The following is a 26,248-nucleotide window of genomic DNA, read 5'->3' as shown; positions in this document are numbered from 1 at the left end:
CAATGTGAATGTTATAATTCATACAATAGCAATTTACAGCAGAAGGGTGAAGGAGATACTGAATTAAAGGAGGGAACAGAGCAAGGGGGCATTAATCAGAGAAAACCTATGAGCTGAATTTTGAACAAGATATCCTTTATCATCTCTTTAGGCCAAATCCATGTCCATGGGTTGATTGAGAGAGGAGGGGAGTATAACAAGGAGAAAAAGAATCTAAGGTAGAAATTAGCAAGCTGTTTCTCTGGTACAGGAAGCTAATTCATTTAACTATAATAGAATTGTCTGATAAGAATTCTGTTTTCTTATCAGTTCCTCTTAGAATTATTGAGACAAGGCCTGCATATGGTTTTATTATCTGAAGGTAAAGAATACAGAACTGACTGATTCCCTCTTCCTTACAGTCAGTATTTTTTTCTTTTAATTTAAATGGATGGTGGTTTCATTGAGCTGTTCAGCATCCTCAGAGAAGTTGCCAGGATGCTTTGCCCCCCACCCCCAAACTCTGAATTGCTTAGCTCTATCTCATTCTGCTTGGTTTGTCTAAAGTGTACATAGATAGATATAGATATGGATAGATATGTATATGTATTTATGAAGGTGCTAGTGATTAGGGGTATGTATCTGGAAGTGGTCAACATACTTTTTTCAGTATAGATTAATACACAAATTCTTAAGAATATAGGGGGAGAATCAACATAGAATAACATAATAATCTGTATCTTTCATTAGCAATCAGAAAATAATGCTTCTAATGCATTCATTCAAGAAAATTATTGAGTATTATATGCAGGCCAGTGGTAGTTACTAGGGATATAGCTGTGAATGAGCAGACCTTGTAGTCTGGTAGGGAAAACAGGCATTAACTATATTATAATATAAGTAATTACTTAATTCAGGTGTGATAAGTGTTGCCAAGTAAAAAAAAAAAAACCCAGATGCTACCAAAGCATATAACAAGGGAGCTGATCTTGACTAGGGCTGGTGGTAGGTAGAGTGGTCAGCGGTTAAAGCTGATACCTAAGATCTGGGAGGGTGTGGGGCAGGGAAGAGAAGGTATACGTCCAAAAGAAGTAACAGGTGTGAAGACTGAGTCTGGTGTGTTTGAGCACTAGAAAGAACTCAAAGTACTATGAGCCAGAAGGAGACCTGTGACCTGAGCCTGAAGAAGTAGACAGGTACCAGGTCATGTGGGCCTGGTGGGAGTATGTTTAAGGGTTAGACTTTGATGTTGAAGCAGTGCGATGTTATTGAGAGGTTTAATTCTGTAGAATGACACGATGAGATTCGTACATTAACCATCCTGGTTACATGAGAGAAAGTGGAGGAAACAGACTGAGGAGGGTAGGGGAAGAGCAGGTGTGGAGAGGTGAATTAAGAGACTCTTGCAGTGATGTGGTAAATGGTGGCTAGACCATTGTGATGGGGAGAAATGGACAGATTTCAGAGCCATGTAGAATGTAGTCTTGACAAGACTTGGTAGTTAATCCGGGGAGGTTCTTGAAGTCCCAGTGTTTATGGCATTCCCTTACACTTTCTGTGTTCTCAAAACTCCAGGATTCTTACAGTGCCTGGTAAGTAGTAGGAGTTAAATAGCCTTGAAAGAATGAAGGGTCAGCATGACTTAATTCCTTTCTTGGGACAAAGGGGAAAAGGAATAGATAAGGATCAAATAGTTTAGGGACTTGGATTTATTTATTTGCATAGTGTGAGTTTTATTATTCAGATGACCTGTGGAAAGCATATTCATTCTATCTGGGTATAAACTATTTGGGTACAAATTGGATGTGTCACATTGTCTTGTGGATTATAAGATTTTTGCACCAAAAGTTGCCCAGAAGATAAAACTCAAATGTGTGATCACTTACCGAGATTAAAGAAATTATGTAAATAATATATGTTCATTGTAGAAAAATTTAGGCAGCGTAAATGAGGCAAAAAAGAAAATAAAAATCACCATATTTCCATTATTCAGAGATAATGCCAGTGCTACATTTCGATGAAAGCCTTCCAGAATTTTTTCCTATGTGTAAAAAGCAAGAAACAAGACACAATTTGGCCCTAAATGGTTGAGATTGTTTAATAGAAGCAAATATTTATTTAAGAAGCAAAGATTTTCTTCCCTTGCTAGTGAACCTGGTACCAGTAAATATTAGCTGCTTTTATTATGGTTATTAATTATGTCATTATTTGCTTATATCAAACAGTTAAAATGCTTCTAATCCTTTAATTATTTTTATGAGAACTTTTGCCTTATGTTGTTGTTTAGGAAGTCTAAAAGTACTCATTATATTTTTCTACCTTTTTGTTGTTGTTACAGAATACGTCAGAGAGTCATAGTTGTGCCAGAAGCCTCTTAATGGCAGATAGAATGCAGATAGTTGTGATTCTGTCTGAGTTTTTTAACTCCACATGGCAGAAGGCAAATTGTGCAAGTAAGTAATTCTTTCATTTTCATGTTGCAGTTATGGTTCAACAGTATAGATGTCAGATTTTATTTTAGTGAATTTTGAGATCTTTGAAGCTAGATAATACCTTTTATTACCAAGTTTAAATGAACTGCAATTAGCGTCATGGTTTATTAGTGGGAATTACTTGGGCAAATATTGAAAGGCAGAAAAGTGTAGCAGTTAACAGGATGAGCTTAGTAGTCAGAGCTGGACTTCATGCTAAGGTCTGCCACTTGCTGACCCTGACTGACTGGCAGTCAGACCTTGGGCGTGTAACTTCACCCCTTGGAGCTTCAGTTTCTTCATCTGATTTGGGGGTAAATTGGGGACAATAATGGGAACCTACCTTATATGATTGTTTTTAGGATTAAGTGAAAAAAATTATGTAAAGAACTTAGGTGGGTAGCTGGCACATAGTTAATGTTGAAGAAATGTTAACTGTTTACTATAATAATGATGATGATTATAATCTGTCAAATGGAGGTGGTGGGAGGTGATAACATCTGTTCTACCAGTTTTGCAGGTTTATGTGTATTTGTATAATACAGTGAGATCTATTTTCAGGCACTCTTGGGGAAAATTAAAACCACTGTTTCAATTTGTAAGTGTTTTGAATACCAATTGTGTACCAGGCAGTTTTTGTTTTCCATGTCTTATAAATTAGTGATGAAGAAAGTTATATTTACAGGATAACCCTAAGGTAGATAAATAAATGCTTTAATAAAGTTATCGAATACTTGGGGGATATAGAAAATACATTGGGGAGAATTTGAAATGACTTCTTAGAGTAGGTACCTTTTGATCCTATTCCTTTATGGCTAGGTGTGATTTCAAGAAGTAGAGATGACAGGAAGGACACTGCAGAGGGTGAGGCACCACAGACAGAGAGGCACAGAGGTGTCAGAGTTGTAGCGTTCCAGGGTCTGGAAGCACAATGGGAGATAAAGTTGGAAAAGGAAAGTAGGACCTTGACTGACGCAGTAGTTTATCACCAGTACGTTAAGAAATGGTTATATACTATAGTATGTTGGGCATTCACAATACACATGGAATATTAAAGGCAGTAAGGACTACTGTAGGTTAAAAAATTTTTTTTTAACATTTAACCTAGGACTTTCCAAGCTGTTTTTGTTTTGTTGTCTTTATTTTATTAAAAAATTATTATTGAAGTATAGTTGACCTACAATGTTATGTTAGTTTCAGGGGTGCAACTTAGTGATTCGACAATTCTATACATTACTCAGTGCTCACCATGGTAAGTACAGTCACTATCTGTAGCTTTTTTTTGTTTGTTTTTACTACAAAGACCCTTTATTTTTTCTTTTTATGGAATCCCATTGGAAGAGGAAGAGAGAGACCAGTGAGCAAGTTATTATAATAGTTTAGGCAAGAAGCAGAGAAAACACAAAGTAGGGCATGGGCAGGGGAAATCCATAGGATTTAAAATCTGTGTACCTTTATGTAAGTCATTAATGAGTTTAACTTTTCTAAGGACATGTCTTTTTGTTTAGTTCATAGGAGAAAAACTGTAAATGGCAAAAAGACCCCTGCTAAGTTTTTTTCCTTTTTATTGACTCTCTTAACTTTGTCTCTGTTAATTCAGATTTTATGGTAATTTGAACAGAGACTTGGCTGACAGCCTTTTTTAAAGCAAAAGCTTTACTTTTTTAGTGTAAAAATTTCTAGTATGAATATGATTGAACAGAATTTGTATACAGTTGGTATTCAAAATGATTGAACAGAGTTTACTTAACCTATATAGGAGAATTGTTTTTAAGTATTCTTAAAACCTTAAAAAATCCATTAATATAAAAAATATGCTAATTATAAGTAATTTAAAATTAACTAGAGTAAATGGGATACGTATTGGATTTCAATTCTTTTGAATGGTATGACTTAACTTTTATACTTGAGAGGCAAAGCATCTTTTGTTTAAAAGATATTTTGTAACAAAAAAAGATATTTTGTGACAAAGACTTCACTAATGCAAAGCAGCTTTCTTCTCCAGTTAATTAAAAAAGAAAGAAAACATTTTGCTGCATATTTACTTAATATGGTAGTTATAAAACTCTTTAGAATAAATTCTTAGGATACCTTTGTTTTCCTGTGACCCATCCTATATTGTAAATATTCCTTAAGTAAACTTCTTTTGAACAACAAGTGAAATGCTTACCTCCTAATTAAAATTTGGCCAAGACATATGGTCAGGTGAAAGAAGCAAGGTGCAGAGAAGTATGACATCTTTTGAGGAATTAGGAAACTAAGAAGACTTAGTTTTCATTGTACTTATATTTGTACCCTTTAGATTTTATGCCATATGCGTTTAATACCTATTCAAAAATACATTTAAAAATTTTATCAGAGGGGCGCCTGGGTGGCTCAGTGGGTTGAGTATCCGGCTTCGGCTTAGGTCATGATCATATGGTTCGTGAGTTTGAGCCCCACATTGGGCCCTGTGCTGACAGTTCAGGACCTGGAGTCTGCTTCTGATTCTGTCTCCCTCTCTCTCTGCCCCTCCCCGACTCATGTTCTGTCTCTCTCTGCCTCTCAAAAATAAATAAACGTAATAAAAATTTTTTTTTTAATTTTAACAAAATGTCCAAATTTAGGTTATTTATATGTTAGATGTAGTCAGTCTTTTTTAGCATTATGCATTAAAAAAATTATCTTCCATTCGTTTTTCATTCACATTTTAAACTTTCATTGTAACTTATATTCTATATTTTAAGTGGAAAAAAAGTAGTTCTATAAATATGTACTCCCTCAACTGTTTTCTCTTGGACATTCTAAAATAATCATCTTAACTAGAATTAAATAATCTCTACCAAAATTACCTGGAAACTCTTCTAATTATGCTCTTTGCAAATGTATTTAATAAAGATAATGTGAACACTTTCTGAAAATTTTAAGGAATTGTTCAAATAACTTCTAATTTTTTACCAAAATTTAATAAAGCATTCTTACTTGAGCAGCATAATCTTCTCTTACAAAGTAGTGAGGAAGAAATAGGAAGGAAAGAAAAAATGAGGAGTTAAAGAAGTTGAGCAACAAATTAGCAGTTAATATTTCTCAGGGCGCCTGGCTGGCTCAGTTGGTAGAGCATGTGACTCTTGATCTCGGGGTTTTAAGTTCAAGCTCCACATCAGGTGTAGATATTTACTTAAAAATAAAATCTTAGAAATAAAGTAAATAAATAGATGGATAGATAAATAAAATTTCTCAATTTTGTAGCCCTTGTCTCATTTGAGCTTCACAATAAGCCTTATGAGGTAGAGTGAGGGTTCGGAGAGTATAGATGAACTGCAGATCCAGAGTCTAGAACTAAATTCAAAAGGCTTTAAGATTGTTCATCTGAATAGATGGTGTTTACGAGTTAATGCCTAATTTAGTTTTTTAAAGTAGTGCTTGACAGATTCATTGCACAATCTCTAAGAAATGCAAATATATTTTAATTAGCCCACAAAAGTTTAACATTTATGCTATATATGTGCTTGATATTATGGAAAGTCTAATCTTTTACTAATATAAATGTAAAATACTATAAAGAACAAGTAATACTACATAAAATTAAAACTAGATAATGTGAAAAAAATTTTTAATAGAGTTGCACATTTTCCATGAGACTGATGCACCATCCAGTGCACTAAGAAGGCACCAGAGTTGCACATTTTATAGAAAAATGTTACTGTTAGCAATGATCCAGCATCAGGTTCTCATGAAATTGCATCTCTAGCAAGCAGATCTGTTAAAACACTAATTTCATGGGATCTTTACTCTTTTATTTTCTTGGTGAATGATAATAAAGTCTTCCATTTACTTGTTCACTTGAAAGAAAATCTACCTACCTACCTACCTACCCAGTCATTGTTTTTTAAATCATTGACCTTTAAAAATATGTAAAAGAATACAAGGGGTGTTTACTCTTTTAATAAATGGAAGACAACAGACATGTTATAATTTTAAAGGGATTGCCTGGTCAGAAGTTTGCCTGGATGTTGTAATTTTGTATTGTAGGAGACCGGAATATGCCACCCCAAAATACACCTCTGGCATAAGGATTATTTTGAGCTAATTATTTTGATAAACAGCAGACACAGGAGAAGCTCTGAAGACAGAGTAGAAGTAACCCTTTTACAAGGGAAATTTATATTTATAAAGGAAATCTCCATTTGTAAGAGTATTTCCTTCTCTGTACCAAGAAAATGATGACTCCAACTCACAAGAGAATATTAAAAATGGAGAAGACAGGGACATGTATCTGCATAACAAACCTTACACTTGTTTACCATGATTCTCCTGGTCACTTCCTCGTAACTGGCCTCCCTCATACTCTCCTTACTTTGTTTTTAGCTGAAGGTGGCATTTAAGCCTACATTCTAAGCCATCTCTTTGAGTTACTCATGTTTGCCATGTATATGTGAGAGATACAAGTTAATAAATTTGTTTGTTTTTCTCCTGTTATCTGTCTTTTGTTACAGGAGCCTCAGCTGAGAACTTAGAAGAATAGAGGGAAAATTATTTTTCTCCTCTACAGTATATACATAAAAATCACAATATAAATTCTCAAAAATTTTTTCTGGATTATTTACCTTTTTATTTAAATACCAAAAAAAAAAAAAAAAAGACTGCTCAGTTTTCTCAGAATTTGTGTGAAATTATTAAACTTAAGCCACTAATCCATTTGTTTCCATTACTTTTTTTTGATGATCTAGTTATTAAATTTGCAAATATACCCCTTATAGGTGAGGCCAGCAGTAGGGATCTTTAATGGTGAATAATATGGAGTCTATTTAGTCTAGCACCTAAAAGGTAAAAAAGGAAGGAAAAAAATTACAAAGAGTAAGCAAAAGCTACTGATGTGTTTTAAAAATTTGTTTTTAATGGAAACTTAAACCACTATATGATCCATTTTGTATAGATGTATCTTTTGATATAAAATGACTATTTTTTCCCCAACTTCTCTGTTAGCAAATGCAAAACTGTAATAATTATATAGGTAAAAATCTTTTTAAGTGAATTTAAGAGGCTATTTTTTAAAAAGAATTATTTAAAATACAAAAATAAAAAGTTATAAAATCTTATTAAAATGTAAAAATGTAAAATCTAAAATATTGTTTTAAAAATATTATTGAAATTAATACACTGCCAAAATCCACCTTTCCTTTCTACTTGATCTAGCTCAGGTTGATACCAAGTCTCTGCAGTTATTAGTTGATGAAAGGAAGGCTAGAAACCCAATTAAAAATAGAATGTCATCCATGTACCACTCCCATCTCTTTTATCTTTAGAATTGCTATGTCTTTGAATGATACTAGTCTTGGTAGGAAAGATGGTTTTGGAAACAGATGGAGAGTCAAAGTGTAAAGAGCTCAGCTCTTACATTTCACATTACATATAACATGGAAACTAGTTCTTGTGGAGAATGTCTGCTAAGTAGTAAAGGAAATATATCAAAATTTCTTGTCTACAGAATTTTAAATATTTCTCTTTTTTTAAAGTATTTATTTTCAGAGAGTGGGGGGGGGGAGAGAGAGAGAGAGAGAGAGAGAGAGCGCGCAAGCACGTGCACGATCAGGGGAGGGACAGAGAAAGAGAGGGAGAGAGAGAGTCCCAAGCAGGCTCTGCACTGTCTGCACAGAGCCCAACATGGGGCTTGGTATCACGAACTGTGAGATCAGACCTGAGCCACCCAGGCACCCCTCTCCTGTACAGAATTTTACAGCAGTTATCAGAAGTATATTGTTGATATAGAGATAGCCTTGTTATCAACATGCTTCTTAGTTATCCTATGCATATGACAGTTGAATAATTACCAGGATCACAAACTTTGATGAGACCATTGATTGTTTTATGATAAAGTGTTTTGGTTCTTTGTTTTTTCTTTTTCCTTGTTCAATTTATTGACATACAATTGAGATATAAGTTTAAGAGGTACAGTGTATTGATTTGATATATATTGGAAAATGATTACCACCATGGTTTAGGTAATACCTCCAACATGTCACATAATTATCATTTCTTTTTTGTGGTGAGAATGTTTAAGATTTGCTCTCTTAGCAACTTTTCAGGTATGTAAATATATGACAGTGCTGTTAACTATACTCACCATGCTGTACACTAGATTCCTAGAACTTACTCATCTTATAACTGGAGGTTTGTATCCTTTGACTAATATCTCCCTATTTCCTCTAGCCCCTGGCAACCACCATTCTTCTCTATGAATTAAGCTCATAGTTGACTGTATATGCTGGGGTTTATTTCTGGACTCCGGATTCTGCTCCATCGGTCTCCTTTCCTGTGGTAACAGTCAGTCTTAACTAGTTGATGAAATTCCCAGGGAAGGGATTTATGCCAGTTGAGTTTCTTTTGGAAGATTTGTCTTTAGGCAGTTAAGGGCAGTTCACAGAAAGCTCTCTGCATTTGCTATTTTTCAAGTGACTTTAGCTCAAAACAATCCTTACGGCAAAGAGGCATATTTTGGAATGGCATATTCTATCACCCTTCACTTACTATGTTTTAATTGTTTAAAAGTCAATAATAAAACTTCATGGTTTTCAGAAGGTCAGTTAACCAGAACCCCTCTTTTACATATTTTATCTACATGGTAATTTGCTAAGCATTAGACTCACTTATTTTGTGTCTTACAATTTAAAATGTCTTTGTTTTCATACTTAAAACTTAATTACGTTATTGAGGCACAAAGTTCTAGGAGTTTATACTATATTTTCTGAAGCTTGCCCTTTTTTTCAGAAATTGGTAATTGTCTCTGTTCTTTATAAAACTAGTTTTGTAAAACAGCAAAGATCTTTATACAAATGCCTAATGGATGCCAAATATTTTATCTAAAGGTGCATAATAATTTCTGTCATGATGATTTAGGTCTCTGTATCTTAACTTGAATCCTCCATACCTTTAAGAATGCCTCTTGAGCTGATGCTTTGAGCCCTCACTAAGAAAGAAGCTATGCTAATCTGTCCTTGATGAGTCTACATTGATCATCTGAGATGTGGAAAATTCATAATAACCACTTCACTTGGTGCTTATAGGAAGCTTTATTATTACTAATATTCCCTAACTTACTAATTTATAAAATATATAGCTTCTCACTGCTTATAACATTATGCTTCCAATTCCTACAAAAGCACAAAAGAGAAATTTTACTGGAGCTCCTTTATTTTAAATCAGAAAGTCAGGGCTCTTTAATAATGAAGACATTTTTAACCCTATTGTATGAATGAACTCCTTTGTGCTTTATAATACCACTGTCTAATGATCACTGAAAAAATTTTGACGGTACTGCGTTAATGTGGTACTTAACAAGATGACCAGTCTGTATTAGCTTTTAGTTTAATTTTCATGTTATTGTAAATGAAAAGGAATGGCTGTCAGTAAAATAGAAGAGATTAAGTTCTTTTGTTCAGAGAAGCTTCCTTTATAAATTATTTTTTCATTTGTTGTTATTTTCCATAATTATCCTATAAATTACTTTTTAATAAAAATTATTTCAGTTATGTACTTTGTATCGAAGAAATTGCCACTGCTCTCCCATATTCATGTGCTTTCTACTGTTTTTGTAGGCAGAACAGGGACCCCCCCCCCATTTATCCCTCTAATGTGTGTGTCAAGTGCCATGACATGGCTCATTAACACAGATGTGCAATTGCTATGGGTGAAATTGTATTCCCTCTGCTCCCTGCAAAATGTCAACTACAAGAACTGAAAACCTGTTTTAATCTCTTGGGCCAATACATTCTGCATGTTTGTAGTTGTGTTTTTTGTATATATACTGCCTCATGCATAAAAGGATTTTGTGATGACACTACACCAGGATTAAGAGAGGTTTAAGTTATATTTGTTTAAAAAAGAATTTAGTGTGTGAACTTTTCGAAAGCTGACAGATGGAGTAACATTTTTAAGCAGTAAAGAAAGAGTGGTATAATTAAGAAAATACTTAATTAAAAGTTTGAAAGAATATTTTGTATCGCAGTGCCTTACTAACTCAATGTATGATCTTCAGTATATTACTTTATTTCTCTGGCTGTTTCCTAATTTGTGAAGGGATCCCTCAGATTTTTATTTTTTCAACGTTTTTTATTTATTTTTGGGACAGAGAGAGACAGAGCATGAACGGGGGAGGGGCAGAGAGAGAGGGAGACACAAAATCGGAAACAGGCTCCAGGCTCCGAGCCATCAGCCCAGAGCCTGACGCGGGGCTCCAACTCACGGACCGCGAGATCGTGACCTGGCTGAAGTCGGACGCTTAACCAACTGCGCCACCCAGGCGCCCCATCCCTCAGATTTTTAAATGATAAGGGTGAACAGTCAGAATGGGGCTTACATTCTTGAGAAGATAAAGATGCAGAGAATGTAGAGTGTAGGAGTTCAGAGAGGCAAAGACTCTAGGATTAGGTTCAGTAGCAGGGCCTCATGTATACCAGGTGCACACCAAGCCCTGCACTAGGGGATGAGGAGAGGAATGGGGCTTAATTCCAGCTCAGCTTCTGGAGGCAGGAGTGTGCCGTTTTGTAATCTATCTACCCAGAGAGGATGTTTTTCTAATTTGCACAAAGGAGTTTTTTAGAGTGCTGGTTGCTGCCCTGTTCAGCAGATTTACTGTTCATCACAGTTGCCTAAACTGATCAGTTGGTAGTCACTGCCTGAATCCCTGCGTGGTGTAAGATATCTATTCCTTATGGAAGGAGGAGCAGTGGCCTGTATTTGTTGATTCCCAGTATTGAACTTTAATGGTTTAGAATGTAGATGTGAATATTAATTTCACAGTATTTGAAAATGCAGTCTCAGGAATCAGACTGAGTAGAAATTTCAGGTCATTACTTACCAGTTTCGTAGCCATAGGCAACTTCCTTAATTCCTCTAAACCTCTGTTCCTTATTTAGAAAATGGAGATAATGGTAATGCTTGCCTCTTAATATTATAAGAATTACAGTACATGCATATATCATAGTGTGTGATACACTAGTGTCTCTTGTAGGGGAGCGAAAAAACTTCTTTACCCATTTTAGGTTCTCTTGCTAGAACTTTGTAGATTAGATCAGGTGAGAACACGTTAAGAAGAGAAAAACAAGGGTTTATTAACATGTATTTTGCACATGGACACATGGGAACACCCCATAAGGGGAGTAACATACGGAAGTAATCCAAAGGGATGGTTAGAATTTGGGCTTCTATATCATGTTAGGTTAATCAAAAGAAAACAGGTTTCGGACTTCTGAGTGGAGGAGGCAAGTTCTGAGAACCAGAAAAGGTATGGTAAACCAGGGTTATTAGTGCAGATTTACATCAGAGCCTTCTGCATTTGTAAGTGTTGTTAAGAGTCCTCCTCTTCCTTACACCCTGAGGGAGACATTTTACACATGGAAATTTCCCTCCAAATGTAAATTTCATTTATAAAACATAACATGTTCCCTGTTTTTAGAGCTTTTTTTCCTGCTTCTGTTGGTTATCAGTGACCTTTAGCTCAAAATAATCTATATGCCCCAGAGGCATATTTTGAGGTGACTGTATTCCAGTACCCTTCACTACCTGTTCAGTTTATCTCTTATCCATTGAATTCTTTCTGTTTGCATTGCTACCTTCTGGATAATTGCAATAGCTTCCTATCCTGTCTCTCCACTCTCAGTTGAGAGACATCATATTAGATGGCCCTGAGTGGGTATAATATATGGCTATCAGTTGAAATCAAGGAGGACAAGAGTAGAATGGAGTAGGTACTAGAGAATAGAAAATATTTGGAACATCCCTTGTAGAATAATTGGTAGGGTGCCTGTAAGAAGTTTTTGTGGCCCTATGACTAGAATTTAGAATTGAGTCCCTTAATATAACCTTAAGATTTTCTATAATAGTGTGCTACAAAACAGAATTGGGAGTAGAGGAAGTAAACGGAGGTTGTCTAGGGTTGGAAATGTTTGTGAGTGTGTGTAATGTAAGGAGGGCAAGGATTCTCAGAGAATGAGATTGAAATGGCTGGCCACAAGTTTCAGGATATAGAGCCAGGCACTCAAACCTACAACCTAGATACATGGAAAGCGAAAGGAATGAACTCGAGCTAATGTTAAGTAAGAGTATTAAGTTGCAGAGCAATATCATTTATTTTAGATTTAAAAAAAACACGTAAAATAATTATCTCTGTTTCCAGACTTTACTTGAAGCCCCTTTATCAGTATTTTTTAGGCAAAATTCTTACCATCTAGTTTCTCTGTTCCCATAACTCACAATAGATTTGAAAGACCAAATTTATTTATTTATTTATTTTTAAGGTTTATTTATTTTTAAGTGTTTATTTATTTTGAGAGAGAGAGCATGTGTGCATGAGCAGGGCAGGGGCATACAGAGAGGTAGAGAGAGAATCCCAAGCATGCTTTGTGCTGCCAGCTCAGGGCCTGACACATGGCTCGATCATACAAATCTTGAGACCATGATCTGAGCCGAAATCAAGAGTCAGGTGCTCAACCTGACTCAGCTGAGCCACCCAGGTGCTCCAAAAGAACAAAGTTTATTTTATTTTTTATATTATTTTATTTTATTGTTCAAAATTTTATTTATTTATTTTTAAATATAATTTATTGTCAAGGTGGCTAACATACACTGTATACAGTGTGCTCTTGGTTTTGGGGATAGATTCCTGTGATTCATTGCTTACATACAATATCCAGTCCAAAAGAGCAAATTTTAAAAGGTTGATCCTGTTAGATGCAGTAAATGACTCACTAGTGAAGATGGAAGAGACACAGTACTACTATATTTGGCACAAAACAGGATCAAAAAGCATATAAATTTAGATTAAATGAATGTAGGATACACAGTCTTTATGCCTACACAGCACTAAGTACGCTTATTAAGTCAGTATTTGATAACTGATGTTCACGATTAAGACTTTGTAACATATCAAAAATCAATTTAAATTTTATTTGATGTAGTGTTTTTTTTTTAATATTTAAAGTTTATTTATTTTGAAAAAGAGACAGTGTGGGTGGGGGGTGCGGCAGAGAGAGGGAGAGAGAGAATCCCAAGCAGGCTCCACAGTGCTGTCAGCACAGAGCCTGATGTAGGGCTCCAACCCACGAAACCGTGAGATCATGACCTGAGCCAAAACCAAGAGTCAGACACTTAACCAACTAAGCTACAGTTGCTCTGGTATATTGTTTTTATAGAGAGAGGAGAATATGTGATTAAGATTTTTGTGAAAATGTTTATGATATGAAAAAATATCTTTTAGAAATTAAAAGGGGTAAGCTTCATGTATGTGGAACACATAATGCTTGTTTGAATAAAGAATTACTATAGTTTGAAACAGAATATGATAGCTTGAGAGATAAATGACAGTTTATAATTGTTTCTTGAGATATATTAATATACATTTTTGTTTGTTTGACAGATTGTTTAACGAACACAAGTGAAGAATTGTCAAATAGCACGCTATATTTCCTCAGTCTATTTAATCACACTTTGACCTGCTTTGAGCATAACCTTCAGGTATTTTATATATGATACTTGAAATTAAAATGATGCCTTGTACAAATGAGTGATGAATAATTTAAAAATGTTTTACCATTAATTATTGATATTTATCTAGACATACAATGTAGAAGAGTAAGTGGACCTGGATATCTGCTAAATTCTTACATTACTAGCCTTTAGGCAAATCATCAAAACTTTAGTTTTCTTACTTATAAGGTGGGAACAACAAAATCTATCCTGCCTGCCTTCAAGTATTTTGTAGTGAGGATCCAATGAGACACTGAGTATGGAACACAGTAACTTAGGTATGTCATTGTTTAATTAAAACACGATGTTGTTCTGACAGTAATTTACCTTGACTTTGTTTATGCAAAAGGTATTATGTAATGCAGTATATGATTCTGTCTACAGGCAGCTTATTCTGTGCCTTAATATTTGCTGAAATATATTTTACCTGCTTTTAAAGGCACTGCTTAGTAAAGTAGCTTTGAATATTGAATTATAATGTAAAAGGTACCCTTTAAGAAACCTACACTTAGGGCTCCTGGCTGGGTTGCTAGAGCTTGTGACTCTTGATCTCAGGGTTGTGAATTCAAGCCCCACATTGGGTATAGAGAGTACTTACTTTTTTTTTGAGCAAGCGATGGGGAGCTTGATCTCATGACTGTGAGAACATGATCTGAGCTGAACTCAAGAATCGGAAGCTTAACTGACTGAGCTACCCAGGTGCCCCAAAAAATAAAATCTTAAAAAAAAAAAAAGAAACTTGCCCTTATTGGTTTTGTTTTCTCCACCTCTGACCCTTGACTGTTGGTATTGGAACTTTCCTGGTGGTGGTAAGGGGTGACGTTAGAACTCTGATAAAATCCTAGATTTGAAATTTGCTTAGCAGGTAAGTAATCCCCACAAATAGATGTAAACATGTTTAGTATATAGGTATATGTGATTCCTCTTTAATAAATGTGATAACACAGAATTATGAATTTCCATGAGAATAAGAACTATTAGATAAGCAGTTCCCAAAATATATTCTGCAAAGTGTGATTAATACATGGCCTATAAAAAAAGGTTTAATGAGTGTTCTAATAAGGTTAGGAAATGCTTTACTATAGGACTTTAGAACGTTAGTGGACTAATTAATGTATGTTGTAGAATTCCAAATGGTAATTTTTTTTAATTTTATTTTTTTAAATTTACATCCAAATTAGCATATAGTGCAACAATGATTTCAGGAGTAGATTCCTTAATGCCCCTTACCCATTTAGCCCATCCCCCCTCCCACAACCCCTCCAGTAACCCCCTGTTTGTTCTCCATATTTAAGAGTCTCTTATGTTTTGTCCCCCTCCCTGTTTTCATATTTTGTTTCCCTTGCCTTATGTTCATCTGTTTTGTCTCTTAAAGTCCTCTTATGAGTGAAGTCATTTGATATTTGTCTTTCTGTGACTAATTTTGCTTAGCATAATACCCTCTAGTTCCATCCATGGAGTTGCAAGTGGCAAGATTTCATTCTTTTTGATTGCTGGGTAATACTCCATTGTATATATACACCACATCTTTATCCATTCATCCATCGGTGGACATTTGGGCTCTTTCCATACTTTGGCTATTGTTGATAGTACTGCTATAAACATTGGGGTGCATATGTCTCTTTGAGACAGCACACCTGTATCCCTTGGCTACATACCTAGTAGTGCAATTGCTGGGTCGTAGGGTAGTTCTATTTTTAATTTTGTGAGGAACCTCCATCCTGTTTTTCAGAGTAGCTGCACCACCTTGCATTCCCACCAACAATGCAAAAGAGATCCTCTTTCTTCACATCCTCACCAGCATCTGTTGTTGCCTGAGTTGTTAATGTTAGCCATTCTGACAGGTGTAAGGTGGTATCTCATTGTGGTTTTGCTTTGTATTTTCCTGATGATGAGTGATGTTGAGCATTTTTTCATGTGTCTGTTAGCCATCTGTATGTCTTCTTTGGAGAAGTGTCAATTCATGTCTTTTGCCCATTTCTTCACTGGATTGTCTGTTTTTTGGGTATTGAGTTTGATAAATTCTTTATAGATTTTGGATACTAACCCTTTATCTGATATGTCATTTGCAGATCTTCTCCCATTCTGTCAGTTGCCTTTTAGTTTTGCTGATTGTTTCCTTCACTGTGCAGAAGCTTTTTATTTTGATGAGGTCCCAGTAGTTTTATTTGCTTTTGTTTCCCTTGCCTCCAGAGACATGTTGAGTAAGAAGCTGCTGCGGCCAAGATCAAAGAGGTTTTTGCCTGCTTTCTCCTCTAGGATTTTGATGGCTTCCTGTCTTACATTTAGGTCTTTCATCCATTTTAAGTTTATTTTTGTGTATGGTGTAAGAAAGTGGTCCAGGTTCATTCTTCTGCATGTTGCTGTCCAGTTTTCCCAGCACCACTTGCTGAAGAGACTGTCTTTATTCCATTGGATATTCTTTCCTGCTTTGTCAAAGATTAGTTGGCCATACATTTGTGGGTCCATTTCTGGGTTCTGTATTCTGTTCCATTGATCTGAGTGTCTGTTCTTGTGCCAGTACCATACTGTCTTTATGATGACAGCTTTGTAGTATAGCTTGAAGTCTGGGATTGTGATGCCTCCTGCTTTGGTTTTCTTTTTCAAGATCGCTTTGGTTATTCGGTGTCTTTTCTGGTTCCATACAAATTTTGGGATTGTTTGTTCTAGCTCTGTGAAGAATGCTGTTGTTATTTTGATAGTGATTGCATTGAATATGTAGATTGTTTTGGGTAGTATCGACATTTTAACAATATTTGTTCTTTCTATCCAGGAGCATGGAATCTTTTTTCATTTTTTTGTGTCTTCTTCAGTTTCTTTCATAAGCTTTCTATAGTTTTCAGAGTATAGATTTTTCACCTCTTTGGTTAGATTTATTCCTAGGTTTTTATGGTTTTTGGTGCAATTGTAAATGGGATCGATTCCTTGATTTCTCTTTCTGTTGCTTCATTGTTGGTGAATAGGAATGCAACCGATTTCTGTGCATTGATTTTATATCCTGAAACTTTGCTGAATTCACGAATCAGTTTTAGCAATTTTTTGGTGGAATCGTTTGGGTTTTCCATATAGAGTATCATGTCATCTGCGAAGAGTGAAAGTTTGCCCTCCTCCTGGCCGATTTGGATGCCTTTTATTTCTTTGTGTTGTCTGATTGCAGAGGCTAAAGTTTCCAATACTATGTTGACCAAATGGTAATTTTTGTGTACAGTGTTTACCAAGTCTATTTGACCAGTTAGTTACTCTTTGGTTTAAGAGACTAGTGTTCTGATGAATGTTTTAGGAAAATTAGTATTTTGCTGGGATGTTAGTTGCAAATGTTTTATCCTAGTTTGTTGGTTTTTTTTTAATTGTGTTTTTCTTTTTTGTTACAAAGAGAATTTTAATTTTTATATTATCAGATTTATCAAAAAATTGTAATAGCTTGTAGACTTGGTGTCATATTAGAAGGATTTTCCCACTTTGAGATAATTTTTTAAATTGATATAATTTTATGGTTTCATTTTCTGTGTTTAAAAAAAATTTTTTTTTTTAACGTTTATTTATTTTTGAGACAGAGACAGAGCATGAACGGGAGAGGGTCAGAGAGAGAGGGAGACACAGAATCGGAAACAGGCTCCAGGCTCTGAGCGGTCAGCACAGAGCCCGATGCGGGGCTTGAATTCATGGGCCGCGAGATCATGACCTGAGCCGAAGTTGGCCACTTAACCGACTGAGCCACCCAGGCGCCCCTCATTTTCTGTGTTTAAAACATCTTATCTCTATCTGAAATTTATTTTGGTGTGAGATGCGAGGCATAAGTCATTAGTTTTTCCTGATGGCTTCTTAACTGTCCCAGTTAACTAAATAAATCCGTGAGATGAATATAGAACCAAGTTAAAAAAAAATCAATCATTTTGTGATTTTATTACAATTACATTACATTTTAGATTCATCACTTGGAAAGAATTGGCATGTTTATGGTACTGAGCTTTCCTATCTAGGAATATGGTATATCATCTATTTTTTTTATTATGGTAAAATAGAATATAAAATTTACCATGTTACCATTTTTAAGCGTACACTCACATTGTTGTGCAAATATCACCACCAACCATCTCTAGAAGTTTTTCGAACTGCAGGTCTGTACCCATTAAGCAATGATTCTCCATGTCTTCCTCCTCTAGCCTCTGGCAGCCACCTTTATTCTCTATTTTTTTCATGCCCTTTAGTAGTTTTACTGATTTATTTAAATTTCATATAGGTGTTATACATTTCGGAAGTTTATTCCAAGGTATTATATTATTTTTGGTGCCATTGTGAATGATATCTTTTCTTCCCCTGCTCCAGATTTTCGGTGGTTACTTTCTTTTAAAATGTTTTATTTTGGAATTATTTTAGATTTACAGAAAACTTGCATCGGTAATGCAAAGAATTCCTGTATATTCCTGACCCAGTTTCCCCAAATGTTAACCCTATGTTACCATGGTATATTTGTCAAAACTAGGAAATCAATGTTGGTACATAGCTATTAACTAAATGCCAGACTTTATTGATTTCACCACTTTTCCCACTAATGTCCTTTTTTCTGTTTAAGGATCCATTCCAGGATAACATGTTGCATTTAGTAACAGATTACTCCTTAAAATTTCTGTCATATATATAGCTACATTCCCTTTCTTATTCCAAATGCTGTTTTGTGCAGTTTTCCCCTTGAGTTTTCTTTAGGCTTGTTAAAGGTATGTTCATTTTTGTTGATCATTCTGAAAACCTGTGTTTGGTTTTATTTATTGGTTTCTAGGTTGTTTTTTTTAATGTGTTTATTTTTGCTTTTGCATTTATTCCTCCTGTATTTTCTGGTTAATTTTGTCATTTTTCTAGTTCTTTGAATTGAATGGTCAATGTATTTCTAGCTTTTTTTTTTGCTCAACAATAAAATAATTTGCAGATTGTAAATTTATAACTTTGGTCTTTCCAATAATAAGATTCTCATATAAAGGCATTGTATTTGCTTTTTATTTCTAAATTTCTAATTTTAATTTTGATTTATTCTTTGACTTAAGAGTTCTTTGGAAGATTATTTTTTTGGGGGCGCCTGGGTGGCTCGGTCGGTTAAGCGTCCAACTTCGGCTCAGGTCATGATCTCACGGTCCGTGAGTTCGAGCCCCGCGTCGAGCTCTGTGCTGACCACTCAGAGCCTGGAGCCTGTTTCAGATTCTGTGTCTCCCTCTCTCTCTGCCCCTCCCCCGTTCATGCTCTGTCTCTCTCTGTCTCAAAAATAAATAAACGTTAAAAAAAAAGTTATTTTTTTTAATAGGAGTGACATGATTTCTTTGGTTTATTTGCATTTGTACATCTCAAGTTTCATTGAAACTGTGACCAGTAAGTATAGCCTGTGTACATTTTGGAACTAATTGAGATATCTTTGTGATGTAATAATCAGTTATTAAAAACCTTTAAAAAATGTTTTATGGGCATTTGAAAAGAATAATGTATATAGGATGCAAAGTGATTTTTTTTACTTATTTGTTTATTTACTTTTAGGTCAAATTTGTTAGTATATTATGAAGAATATAAGCAAAGGTGTCATAACAGAGACCTCAAATAACTATCACAAATAAGAGAATGAAATGGTCCACAGGTAGACGATAGGCAGCTGTATTCCACAAGGTGATTCTGGGACCTACATTTCTTGTCCCTTTGTGCTCCCCCCTCGTTTAAGGAGTTGTGTTAGGAGGCTTTCAGCCAGGACCCCATTTAATCCTGTGAGAATGGGAAAAGAAAGAAAGTGAAGGGCAAGGAGTTTCCTTTTCAGGAAGTTTCACAGAAATTCCCGTGTCATTTATGTTTTTGTCTCATTGATAAGAATGTAGTCAATAACCATATCTAGCTAGGTGACCAAGTGGCCTGCTGAAACTCAGGCAGGTTCTGTTACTTAAATTTCTATGTGTCTGTGTATGCTATCCCTAAGTTTCTATATGTGATTTTATTTTGGATGAATTTACCTTGTGCTTGTGAAAGTATTAATTTTATTATTTTGTTGCTGTGTTGTAGGGATTATAAAGGTTTATGAGTTTGATGTCTTTTTAGATTGTATTTTTGTTATGAATATATAAAATATTTATGTAAGATATTTATCTTTATCCAACTGAATGCTTTTGCCTTGAATTCTACTTTAACACTAATGTTGCCACCCCTGTTGTTTTTTGTTTGCATGTTTCCTATATCTCTGTTTATTTCTTCATTTTTAATCTTTTTTATATAATTAAGAAATATTTCTGATATAAGTAGCATGTATGTATGGATTTTATTTTGTATTTGACATAGAGTCTCTCTTTAATAGAGGAATTTGACCAATTCACATGTATTGTGCTATTATTTTAGGTCTAATTCCTGCCACCCATTTTTCCATTTTCTGGGTTTTTTTTCCTTTTTCTTGACTTTTATTGGAATGACCTGTTTTTCAACTTCTTTTTCTCTATTTGTAATTTAAATTTCATATATCCTATTCTGCCATCATAGTGTTTTTCTTTAACTTTTTAAAGAAGTATATTTGAATTTGTAGTTCTCTATCACAATAGTCTTCCTAGATCAAGATAGAATCCCATATCCCATAATTTATATAAATACTCTGCAATTTAAAACTCATTTTTATTAAATTTGAAATATATCTTTTTCAAAACCCCTTACCTGCCCCAATAATCATTCTATTAGCAGTTATTCATATTTTACAGTTTCTGCGCTTGCTATCCTTTCCAGGCCTTTCTATATCTTTCCCTTTTTTTTTTTTTTGAGTTTTGATGTTTGACTAGACTACTATCCTTTGTTAGAAGGATGTGGGAGATGTACTTTCTAAATCTTTGCATGTCTGAAAATGTCCATTTGTTTCCCTTACATGTGAGTAATAGTTTGGCTAGGTTTACGATTCTAGAATCATAATTCTTTTTTCTCAGTTCTCTATGAATTATTCTCCTTTATCTTTAGTGTTTCAGATAGAAATCAATGCCAATTTGAATTGTTTTCATGTATAGGTAATTTTTACTTAGGTTTTCTTTTACTTTGCCCTATCTGGCCCTTTCTCTCCTTATAATATTCCTATTACAGATATACTGAATCTTTTGGGTCTGGTTCCTCTATGCCCCTTATCTTCTTTCTCTTAAGTAAGCTTTCTCGCTTTCTCCCTTTCTCTCTCTCTCTCTCTCTCTCTGGCTTTTCTTTTTGTGTTCTAGGAGACGTCCTTGTCTGAATCACTAATTATATCCTCAGTGTTGCATTCTACTTTTCACTGCTTCTATATTAATTTCTTCTGTTGTGAGGTATTTTTTAATTTTCAAGAATTTTTATTGCTCTAATAGGTGCTGTTTTTCTTACTGTTTCAAGAATAAGCTATGTTATTTGCTTTATTCTATTGTAGGTAAACATTGGGAAATACAGATGAAAGAAATCAAATGCCAGATTATTTGTAAATATCTCTTTACACATATATTTAGTCTCTTACTTTTACTAAATATATACTAGTTTAAAGCAATTATTTTTAATATAGCCTCTTTTACCTTTCAGGACTTCTATTTTTTTCAAGAGGCAGGCTGATTTTATTTTATCTCAGATCTTTGCAGATAAATGTGACAAATGATATGCATTATTTTTTCAGTCTTTTTCTTATGAAAAGATTTAAAACTCACAGAAAAGTTGAAAGAGTGTTACAATGAAGACTCATATCTATCATCTAGATTCAACAATTACCAACTTTTTGTCATATTTTCTTTATATATGTGCAGATACGTTTAGTTTTTTGCTGAAGCATTTTAAATTAAGTTGGAAAAAAATAAGTTGTAGATATGATGACATATTATTTGCTTTTTAAAGAGTTTTCAAGTTTTAATTTTAGAATAATAGTAGATTTAGAACAAAATTACGAAGATAGTACAGAATGTTCTCATATACCCCTCATTCAGTTTCCACTCTGTTAACATCTTTTGTTATAGTACATTTGTCACAACTGAAAAACCAACATTGGTGCATTAGCACTAACTAAACTAGAGTTTGTGTTCGCTAGTTTCTCCAGTAAAGTCTTTCCTTCTCCATCCTGATTTCCAGATTGCATTTAGTTGTTCTGTTTCCTTAAGTGAGTTAGTTTTACTCACAACGCTTCTGATGTCCAGTGTGTAGTGATTTACCCACACCAACAACTAATTCTCTGACACCAACTAGGTGTCCTACAATTCGATTTTGATACTAACTACCTGGAATTAATATCAGACTCCACAGATTTAAGGGCTCAGTCTCACAAGAAGCCCTTATTTCAGATGCCCATCACAAAGTGCCCAGGTTACCTACCCTTGCGTTCGACTTGGCTACAAAGTCAAGGGGTTCCCACAACTTGCCCCCTTTCAAGTTCAATAATTTGCTAAATGACTCACAGAACTCAGGTACACTTTTTACTTATGTTTACTGATTATTACAGAGGATACAAGTCAGAAATAGCCCAAGTGGAACAGATGTGTAGGCGAAGGTGTGAGGGAGGGGTGTGTGTGCAGGGCTACCATGCCCTGCTGGGGATACCACTCTTCCAGCACATCGCTGTATGCACCAACCCAAAAGCAAGCTCTTGTAACATTGAGGGTTGTGTGTGTGTGTGTGTGTGTGTGTGTGTGTGTGTGAAGGTTTCATTATGTAGGCATGATTAATTATCTCAGCTACTGGTGATTAACTCAGTCTCCAGCTCCTCTCCCCTCCTCAGAGGTCAGAGGTGGGGCTAAAAGTTCCAACACCCAATCGTGCTTTGGTCTTTCTGGTGACCAGCCTTTAGCCTGAAGCTATGTAGGGACGCCCAGCCACCAGTCATGCATTAGCATACAAAAGGCTCTCTTATCACTGGGGATATCCCAGTGCCAGGAACCGGAGACAAAGGCCAAATACCTATTTCCCATCACACCACACTTAGCTCTTGTGGTCTATGACAGTTTCTCAATCTTTCCCTGTTTTTCATGACTGATAATTGTGAGGAGAACTGGCCACATATTTTATAGAATGTCCCCCAGTTTGGGTTTGTCTAATGTTTCTTTCATGGTTACACTGGGACTATGGGTTTTGGGGAAGAACACTACAGAAGTGAAGTGCCTTTCTCATCATATCCTGTCAGAGGTACATGCTGTCACCATGATTTATCCCTGATTATGTTAATCTTGATCACCTGGACAGGGTAGTGTTTTCTAGGTCTCTTTAACTCAAAGTTACCTTTTTCTTCCTCTTTCCATATTCTATTCTTTGGAAGCAAGTTCCTAAGTGACAAGAATGGGGATGGGGAAATTAAGATCTAAGTCCTGGAGGAGTGAGTGCTTAAATTATTTAGAAATCTTCTATAAGGAAGATTTGCCACTTCTTCCACATTTATTTATTTATATCAATATGGACTCATGGACATTTATTTCATACCTGGAGCTCTAATTAATTTTTAAAAGTTCTCTCCTATATGCTGAATGAATTCTTTTTCATTAGGGCATTTATTCTGATGTCTAGGTTTAATTTGCACTTCGAATCACTTTATTTGCTTTTTTTTAAAATTTATTTTGTTTTCTTTTTATGTCTAGTGTTAGGCTCATCTTACTTTCTTATGTGCTCATGTGGTCAGTGTGATAAGACGGTTGTACCAGGTTGGGAGGGCCAAAAGAAATCTCTCTCTCCATATAGAGTTTGGTTTCTATAGCTTGACTTTCAGAAATTCCCTCAAGCAGGCACTATGCACTCACTTATTCATTCAACAAATATTTAATGGGCACTGATACGTGCTAGGAGGTAGTGTTCTGGGCACTGAGGATAGAGCAGTAAACAATACAGCTAAGATTTCTGTTCTTCTGAACTATGTCCTAGTAGGGGTAAGACTAATAACAAAGAAATGAGATCATGAAGAGTACTGAGTCCTGGAAAGGGGTGTAGTATGCTACTTTAGAGAGGGTGGGCAGGGAGTACCTCTGAGTAGGTGAATTTTGAGACAATCTAAATTTTGACATAGAGTCAGCCATGGGGAGAATGCTTCCCTTAGAAGCAAGGATAAAGGCCTTGGGAGAGAGAATGAGCTTGGTATGTGCAAGGAATAAGAAGAAGGCCCGTTTGGCTGGAGCACAGTGAGCATATGTGAATGAGATACGGGGAGATAGGCAGAGGCCAAATCTTGTAGAGCTGTGCAGAACAAAGGAAGAAATATGGACTGAATTCTGAGCACAATGGGAAGCCATTTAAAGCAGGAATGTGACATGATATGAATTGCATGTTAAAATAGTACTCTGGCTGTGCTGTGGAGAAACTCAGTTGAACCTGGGCAAGAACGGAAAGGAGGAACTTACTTATTTAGGAAGCTGTCACAGGAGAGAGAGATGGTGTGGACTGGGGTCCTGGCTGTAATGTCGAGAAACGCAGATTGGTTCAGAATATATTTTGCAAGTATATCTAACAGGACTTGCTGATAGATTGGGTAATTCCTGAGATTTGTGGTGGCTGATCAGAGAGGGAAGAAGAAGCAGGACTATCCTAGAGTATCCGAGAGTATGATGGGGCCACTAGAAAGACTGGCTGTAAGGGATTGGGGACTAAGAATTCTGTTTTGAACAAGTTAATACAAAATAGCAATTGAACACCTAAGTTGAGATGTCAAATAGCGTTATATGTGAACTTGGAGCTCGGGAGAGGTGTGAGCTGGAGATACAGATTTGGCCGTCATCAGATCAGGTACAGATGGTGTTTAAAGTCATGAGACCAAATGTGAATGAGTGAAGCTATAGTGATAATAAAGGGGCCCCAAAGAACTCCAGTGTTTTATAGGTAGGGTGTGTGTGTGCATGCGCCCATGTGTTTAAGAGGAGAAGGGAGCCAGCTTAAGAGTGGTGTAGCTGGGGTACAAGAGCACCTGGCTCTGGGGGTCCCAAACAGACCAGGGTCGGCCATTTGCTGCTGACAAAATCCAAAGGCAGAGAGACTGATTGATTGGTGATGAAACAGGAAAGGAATTTCTTTCTTTCTTTTTTTTTTTTTTTAATTTTTTTTTTAACGTTTATTTATTTTTGAGATAGAGACAGAGCATGAATGGGGGAGGGTCAGAGAGAGGGAGACACAGAATCCGAAACAGGCTCCAGGCTCTGAGCTGTCAGCACAGAGCCCGACGCGGGGCTCGAACTCAACAGACCGCGAGATCATGACCTGAGCCGAAGTCGGCTGCCCAACCGACTGAGCCACCCAGGCGCCCCCAAAGGAATTTACTTCTATGAGGCCAATGTCCAGAAGACAGCCGACTAGCATCCCAAAGACTGTCTCCAAAGTGCTGAAAATACTTCCAGGTTTACATAAGGAAAATGTGGGGCAAAGATGGGTGGGTAGTGCAGGCAGGAAGTGAAGGTCAAATTGATCATGATCCTCATCGTCCTGGAGTCAATCATGGGCAGTGTCTTACAGGCTCAGGGCCGCCCTTACTGCTTCAGGGGGTAGTTTAAGTTCCCCTCTGGAGATGCTTTGCCTTCAGGGTCTTCTGCCTGAGCCTAGAGACAAATTGGAAAGAATGCAACTAAAAAGTTTGAGGTCAAAAGGGAAGCAGCCTAATTGGTGACATTGTCTGTGGCAGTGGCTCCGCGCTCAGTGCTTGGGTGGGAAAATGGGTTTACATTCCAGACCGGATCCATTTTGGGTAGTAAGCGTTTGCAAGTGGCTTCTCTGAGAACCTGGACTGTCTTGGTGGCTGTGGAAAGGCTCCTTTTTCTGGCTGGGTCTACAGACAGGGTAGGGTTATTGTTCTAGCCTCTTGCATCTCTAGAGGCCAGTGGCTGCAGGGGATAGAGGTTCACGAGAGACTGTGGTTCTGGTTAGTTTCTCTGGGACTGGTATAGTAGCTGATATTACAATACAACCTTCCTGTGATGTGAGACTTGCATGTCACACCTTTGTATTTAAGGTGCTATTCAAGTGCCTGGATTTACTTTTCTTTTCTTGAATCTTGTGAAGAAGTCAGGACACAGGCATGTGCTAGTATCATCCTCTTTCTAGAATCCTACTTCCTCATTCCATTTAAACACTGTAGGTCTTTTTATTGTTTGGCTATGCCACCGTTTATTCAGTCAGTTCCTATGTTGATGGAGATTTTTGGTTCAGTATTTTACTATTACAAACATGTCTTTTTTGAGTATTTGTATGACTTTAACAGAAGTGAAATTGCTCAGTCAAAAGATATATGCATTTTAAATTTTCATATAAATGGCTAAATTATACTCCGCCATCAAAGTTCTGTGCTCAATTTTTGATTGAACACATTTAGCGAAATGCACAATTGTTCTGTG

General features: G+C 35.9%; 1 protein-coding gene across 1 annotated transcript in view; it reads left to right on the top strand.

Moving 5' to 3' along the window:
* The window catches only part of OSTM1 (osteoclastogenesis associated transmembrane protein 1), a 40,900-nt gene that overhangs the window by 3,436 nt on the left and 11,216 nt on the right, over nt 1–26,248 (top strand). Inside the window, exons 2-3 of the mRNA XM_047859832.1 lie at nt 2,318–2,432; nt 13,843–13,940. Of these exons, the coding sequence (XP_047715788.1) occupies nt 2,318–2,432; nt 13,843–13,940 (213 nt within the window). The remainder of the gene's footprint in view (nt 1–2,317; nt 2,433–13,842; nt 13,941–26,248) is intronic.

This window comes from Prionailurus viverrinus, chromosome B2, assembly GCF_022837055.1.
Source record: "Prionailurus viverrinus isolate Anna chromosome B2, UM_Priviv_1.0, whole genome shotgun sequence".
Taxonomy (NCBI): domain Eukaryota; kingdom Metazoa; phylum Chordata; class Mammalia; order Carnivora; family Felidae; genus Prionailurus; species Prionailurus viverrinus.
This window is presented reverse-complemented; position numbering and strand designations above follow the sequence as displayed.